The 7,500-nt window shown below is 40.6% G+C and overlaps 1 protein-coding gene across 2 annotated transcripts in view; it reads left to right on the forward strand.

The window, feature by feature from the left end:
* Positions 1-7,500, forward strand: part of LOC122332899 (V-set and transmembrane domain-containing protein 2-like protein) — a 45,034-nt gene that overhangs the window by 29,092 nt on the left and 8,442 nt on the right. For both annotated transcript variants that reach the window (XM_043230364.1, XM_043230362.1), the window contains exon 2: positions 3,635-3,804. In XM_043230364.1, the coding sequence (XP_043086299.1) occupies positions 3,635-3,804 (170 nt within the window). The remainder of the gene's footprint in view (positions 1-3,634; positions 3,805-7,500) is intronic.

Consider the following 7,500-nt stretch of genomic DNA (forward strand, 5'->3'; position numbering starts at 1 on the left):
ACGAATAAAGAAACAGGGAACGTTTTGTGATGAGCAGGAAAAGGTCGTGCGTTGCCTGGTCCGTTACATGCTTCACGTGCATTATGTATATGTGAACACGCACAACACGCCGGATGTGATTTTACGATAGCGGAGCGGCGTCTCGATCGTGTCTCTCAGCGTTTCTTTGATCTAAACTCAATCAACCAGAGCTTCAGATTTCAAAGAGACCCCGCCGCCTGCTCCTTCAAAACGAGCGTCTCTCCCCGAGATGAACCCGAGCCGTCCTCCGCCGAGGTGTTTAGGGCATCCCCCGCTCGTCTGGAGCTGATGGACGGGGTCGATCGCCGCAGCCGTCCTCCCCGCCTCTGATTACACGCGTGTCGCTCTCCTATCTGATCTGCCTCTTTTCCGTTCCCTGTGAAATAATGATGCCCCAGGACCCCAATTATAATATGCAGATCGGCTAGCGGTAATTACAGAAAGCGCTTGCCTGTCATCTTCGTCCCGGAGAGACTGCGGCTCGCATCACAAGAGCTCTTGTGCAGAGAAAATAAAACCAGCCTTCGACAACAAGCAGAGGCCAGTCTGTAGAGAGACAGAAACAGCATACCATAGTCTGTCTATATCTCTCTATGTATGTATATATATATTAACCTCAGTTCTGATAGCAGGTGTTGACTTTATTGTCACAAATGCACTGTTTTTATTAGATAGTTTCCTACTGGTCGGAACTAAAAAGAGTTCGGTCTCTTTTTTTTAGATTTGACTTGTTATAATGATAAGTCTTTGCCTGGCATTTCGAACAATACTAACTTTTATTAAAGGTCCTGTTCTTCAATTTGACTTTCGTTGGCGTTTAATCGCTCAGCCGTCGTATATTTGTCCGTTGCGCTTCGCGATATCGACTCATTACGAACGACCGTCTTGTAGCACGGACGGTTTTCCCAGCGTGCCTTTGGGCCGTATGGAAGCCCCCGCGGGTTTGACAGCGGCCCCCACTGCGTCGCCGGCCGTTTGAATGGGATTATGGGTAAATGAAGAGGCGGTTAAGAGGATTGGGGTGTGTTATTAGCCGTGTGTGGAGGGATTGCGCTCGACACGTCTTCATCTCACACCGAGCTCGTTTGAGCTGAGAGCAAGCCGAACTCAAACCCTAGCTATAGTTGATGGAGAGTGCTTTCACACTACTGGTCAAAAGTCGGTAAAATAGTTTCATATTTTCCAAAGTCGCTTCTGCATTTATTAGTTCGAAAATACAATAAAAAGTACGATTCTTACGTATGATCGGTACTTATATTTGATTATTATCAACGCCAAAAGAGTTGTGCATCCAAAATGCGTATGTATTTTTTATTTCAAGTTTTGAAACGGCGTTTATTTGAAATGCTAATGCTTTGTAGCATTGTTGAAAGTGTTTGCTGACGCTTTTGTTCTTACTAAATAAAAATATTAATCTCTTTTAAAGACCCAAACCTTTGAACGCTAAAATGGTGCTGAATTCAGTTTATTTAGATTTCATATCTCTTCAACATCTCAGGTATTTCTCCAAGAATTGCATTAAATGGAGAGCAAATGGATCTGACTGCTATCTGATGCTTTTATTCGCTCAAACATCAAGTCAGTTTCAGGGAACAAATCGTACTTGGGATCTCCATAATATCTCAATTGTTTCTCCAAACAGAAGTACAAGTATAAATGTTTGTGGTTTTTCATACTGTAGCCTACGTCTTGCAGAGCTTCGTAAGAAAACTCTTAACAGTGTCTCAGAATGAACTCAGATATGCCAAGATACTCTTAACTATTGAGCCATTTATGTATTTTCACTCATTATGTACGATTTGTATTGTTTGGGGGAACATCTTGATATCTAAATGAAACATATTTAAAAATTCTGTTACGTCTTCTGAGAGCAGCGTTTAATGCCCCAAAGCGGTGAAGAATGAAATCGCATTTTCAATACAACCAACGATATCTTCAACATGAAGCGGCTTTAGATTCCTTTAAATAAAATTGAAAAAAACCTCTTTTTGCAGGATGTTTTCATTTAGTGTCATACACTGCATTAGCAAAAATCCATAATGGGAACTTTTGATGTAGAAAAATAATTAGTGTTTAATATAATTTTATGGCACTATAGTATATTCAAAAATTAACGTAGCTGTAAAACATACTCTAATAATCTTTGTTTTATTTATTTGCCACAAAAAATTCACTTTGAAGTACAAAGAAGTATTTGAATGTAACTGATTTAATTCATTTTGTGCCGTTCAAAGCCTGGTATTTCCAGGGATTCATCACTTCCTGTGCCCGTCGACGGTCAGGTGTGAGCGAACGCCGAGTGCTTTCTCTTTGAAGTGTGCGCATCACTTCCTGCAGGGCCTGTAAGGCGTGATAAGAGAGAAATGATCCCTCCACACTGATTTGTGCTCATCCCGACGCGTCTCTTCTGCGGTCCGGCCGCTCGGCGGTGTTCGCGGGAGTCATATCTTCTGGGCTTTGACGGGGAGGATAATTGAATTGTGTTTGTCTGACGTGGCGGACGAGCTTGTTTCGCTCAGCGGGTCAGTCATGAGAAACGCTGCACTTCAGAGTCTCCCTCTTCTCAGAACGGCTCTATCCGGTGGCGAGATGCTTGTTTACTTGCGATAACTCTCTGAGAGTCGGCTGATAGCTCCGGATCTGATGTTGGCCGCTCAGGTTCGACGGCGTTGGGCGTTTTCCAAAAATGTTATCTGAGATGATAACGGCATCTTGAAAACGAGAGAGGATTGAGTTGTTGGCTTTTCTCTCGCAATCTAGATCGGTCTAAACACAAATACGAGGTGTTTAGAGTTCGTGTCTTGAGTTTTTAAAGAGGTTCCACTTTTTTATAAGGGGATTGTGCAACCAAAAGAAATGTCATTTAAATCATCTACTCAGCCTCAAAAGGAGATGTTTTGCAGAATGTTCATCAAATGTTCTCAAAATAAATTGATATAAATTGTGCATTATATTTCAAGACTTTTGAAGTAAATAATACATGTCAAATTTTATTTACTTGTCTTTAAAGTAAATATGAGCCATTTTTTCCTGGCTTAATGCAGGGTTATTATAGTTAATTAAAATACTAAAACATAAAAAAGTAAAAAGTATATGTAAAAAAAATTAAAATTAATTGAAATAAAATTCAGAAACATATCTCATTTTCAATCTGATGCGCTCCACTTCCACTTCTGAAAACTTAAATAGACCAAATAAAATGTTAAAATATATATTAAAATAGTAGAACAACATTTGTAGTGCTAAAATAAAAAGAATTGATACAGTTCATTAACTACAAAAATAAATAAATAATAAATAAAATAGATACACATTAGACGAAAAACTAAATTAAAATTATACTTTACCTTGAAGCACTAAACTGAAATAAAAAAACAGGCCAAAAGCACACGAAAATTAACTTTGGAATATAAAAATATTCAAAATAAAAACTATAAAAAAATATTAAATAAAAATTCTAAATATTGATATATAGAGGATATTAAATATATAATATTTTTGGCTGGGTGATATGGCGATTTTGACCAATTCTAGCTTGTGTGAAAGCTGTTGTGATTTTGTTTGGCTCCGCTGAATCCTTCACTGTAACTAATCGATGTTTGTTGTCTTGCAGCGGTGTTCACAGAGGTCCCTCATGACATCACGGCGCAGAGCGGGCAGGACGTAGAGATGGCCTGCTCCTTCAGAGGCGCCGGATCTCCCTCCTACTCGCTGGAGATTCAGTGGTGGTACATCAGGAACCACAGAGAATGGACTGACAAGCAGACGTGGAGCACCAATCAGGTACAGCGCTTTTCTGAGAGCTTGATGAAACTGATCAAAGGAACCACCTGTAACACCTAAGCAACCACAAAGAGCACCCTAACAACCACTTAGCAACCACACTAACAAATGCACTGCAACCAAGGACACCCTAGCAACCGCATAGCAACCACCCAGGGGTGTGTCTCCCAAAAGCGACTATGTTCGCAAGTTCCATCATTATCAATAGACTTCAGTGGAACTAACGAACATAGTTAGCTAATGATGTATTAGACCCTAACAGCCTCAAACTAGCAACCACCTAGAACATGCTAGCAACACTAAAATCACCATAGCAATCACATAGCAACCATGAACACTTTGGCAACCACCTACAAAACCTTAGCAACCACCAAGAGCCCCCTAACAACCACTTAGCAACCACCCTACAAATGCATAGTAACCAACAACACCCTAAAAACCACTTAGCAACCACCCTACAAATGCATAGTAACCAACAACACCCTAAAAACCACTTAGCAACCACCCTACAAATGCACAGTAACCAAAAACACCCTAACAACCACTTAGCAACCACCCTACAAATGCATAGTAACCAAGAACACCCTAACAACCACTTAGCAACCACCCTACAAATGCACAGTAACCAAGAACACCCTAACAACCACTTAGCAACCACTCTACAAATGCACAGTAACCAAAAACACCCTAACAACCACTTAGCAACCACCCTACGAATGCACAGTAACCAAGAACACCCTAACAACTACTTAGCAACCACCCAACAAATGCATAGTAACCAAGAACACCCTAACAACCACTTAGCAACCACCCTACAAATGCACAGTAACCAAAAACACCCTAACAACCACTTAGCAACCACCCTACAAATGCACAGTAACCAAGAGCACCCTAACAACCACTTAGCAACCAACCTACAAATGCACAGTAACCAAGAACACCCTAACAACTACTTAGCAACTACCCAACAAATGCATAGTAACCAAGAACACCCTAACAACCACTTAGCAACCACCCTACAAATGCACAGTAACCAAAAACACCCTAACAACCACTTAGCAACCACCCTACAAATGCACAGTAACCAAGAGCACCCTAACAACCACTTAGCAACCAACCTACAAATGCACAGTAACCAAGAACACCCTAGCAACCACCCAGAGGTGCGTTTCCCAAAAGTTCCGTATCCAACAGAGTTCAATGGTACTAATGACTATAGTTAGCTAATGATGCTTGAGAAACATCCACAAGAACATTAGCAACCACCCAGAGCACTAATAACTACCCAGAACACCTAGCAACCACCCGGAACACCCAACACAATCAAGAAAACTAGCTACCACCAAGAATACCCTAGCAACCCAGAAAACTTTGGCAACCATCTACAATACCTTAGCAACCACCAAGAGAGCAATACCCTAGCAGACAAAAAACTTTGGCAACCACCTACAATACAGATACAAACCACTTAGCAACCACCCAGAACACCCCGAGCAATCACACAGCCACAAAACTAACTCTAGCAACCACCTAGAATACCCTAGCAACCAGCCAGAATACCCTAGAAACCGCACGGCAGTGTTGCCGTAACGTGATCTCTCAGCTGTCAGCTGTAGGTTGAGGGTTCGGTGTCAGTGTGTGGGGATTCATTCTGATCCAGAAAGCATAATGTAATTAAGATGATAATCCCAGCGTTCTGTCAGCCCTTAACCTGCTCAAATATCTGCCTGCAATTACTCTTACTAACAATACACACAACAACATGATCAGCAGCGGCCCGCTGTCACACACCTGCAATTATACGGCCATTTCCTCTTCCTGTCTGCGCTCGTGCCAGTCAAACACACTGGCCTATTTTAAGAGGCTGAGAGAGAGAGCACGCACACACACACACACACACACACACACACACACACACACACGTTAATAACCAGCTGTCAATCAAGGGCTTGAGCTGCACAGCATCACCTGCATGAACACAGACAGCCTGAGAAATTCAGTACATTTCTATAGATGAAATACAACGACCATGCAGTCAGTCAGGACACTTAAAACGTCTGAATGTCTGCATTATATATCAACATATTACAGCAGATGTCATTTATTGTAAAGAAATTAGATCATTACCAGCAAAACATTGACGGAAGGACATAGGTTGGGTTTGAAATGATTAAACAATAGATCTACATCCTGACTTTTTAAATAGTGTGAAATAGTTTAATTTGTTTTCTAATATTATGCAACAGCAGACATGCATAATTATTACAAATTAAAAAGCAATAAACATATTAATAACTGTTTGAATAAAAACATATAAAAATATGAATAAACTGATGAAAAGATACAATAAAGAAATACTCAAATTAGTCATGTTTTTATTTTATTTCATATTTTATTATTATTATTATTATTATTATTAATATATTAATAAAGAATCTCAATATTTTGGGCCTTGCAAATATTTTTCTTTTGTGAATTGCATTCACAAATCTTGCAGCTATAAATATACATAAAAAAATTTAAGTTTATAATTCTAATGATGTCATTGCCACATCTAATTTTTTTTCCATTCAGATCTCATAGTTAACATTGCGTCCCAAATCCCAGATAAAATATATTAAAACAAATTGCATTATTTTATGAAATTACAGCTTTATTAGAAATAATGCATAATAAACTTAGTCCTTAATAACTCTAGGACCAATAAATAAAATAAAAAATAAGATAAAATAAAACAAATAAATAAAAATGTAAACATGTAAGACATTTAAAAAGTAGTTACATCACATAAAGAAAACATTGAAATCCATTGTGGTTTGAATAAAACCCCAGGGACATAAAAGTGGCCAGAGCTGAAGAAACACAAACATGAGGAGAGGAGAGAAGAGGAGAGGAGAGAGGATACAGAGGTATTAAAGGAGCTGCGAGTCTGCAGCAGGTAACAGTCCACAAAACATTAATCACAACCAGTAGAAATAGCTGCAGGTTCCCCAGAGAGAGAGAGAGAGAGAGAGAGAGAGAGAGAGAGAGAGAGAGAGAGAGAGAGAGAGAGAGAGAGAGAGAGAGAGAGAGAGAGAGAGAGAGAGAGAGAGAGAGAGAGAGAGAGAGAGAGAGAGAGAGAGAGAGAGAGAGAGAGAGAGAGAGAGAGAGAGAGAGAGAGAGAGAGAGAGAGAGAGAGAGAGAGAGAGAGAGAGAGAGAGAGAGAGAGAGAGAGAGAGAGAGAGAGAGAGAGAGAGAGAGAGAGAGAGAGAGAGAGAGAGAGAGAGAGAGAGAGAGAGAGAGAGAGAGAGAGAGAGAGAGAGAGAGAGAGAGAGAGAGAGAGAGAGAGAGAGAGAGAGAGAGAGAGAGAGAGAGAGAGAGAGAGAGAGAGAGAGAGAGAGAGAGAGAGAGAGAGAGAGAGAGAGAGAGAGAGAGAGAGAGAGAGAGAGAGAGAGAGAGAGAGAGAGAGAGAGAGAGAGAGAGAGAGAGAGAGAGAGAGAGAGAGAGAGAGAGAGAGAGAGAGAGAGAGAGAGAGAGAGAGAGAGAGAGAGAGAGAGAGAGAGAGAGAGAGAGAGAGAGAGAGAGAGAGAGAGAGAGAGAGAGAGAGAGAGAGAGAGAGAGAGAGAGAGAGAGAGAGAGAGAGAGAGAGAGAGAGAGAGAGAGAGAGAGAGAGAGAGAGAGAGAGAGAGAGAGAGAGAGAGAGAGAGAGAGAGAGAG

Source organism: Puntigrus tetrazona, unplaced genomic scaffold (assembly GCF_018831695.1).
Source record: "Puntigrus tetrazona isolate hp1 unplaced genomic scaffold, ASM1883169v1 S000000148, whole genome shotgun sequence".
In the NCBI taxonomy this organism is placed as follows: domain Eukaryota; kingdom Metazoa; phylum Chordata; class Actinopteri; order Cypriniformes; family Cyprinidae; genus Puntigrus; species Puntigrus tetrazona.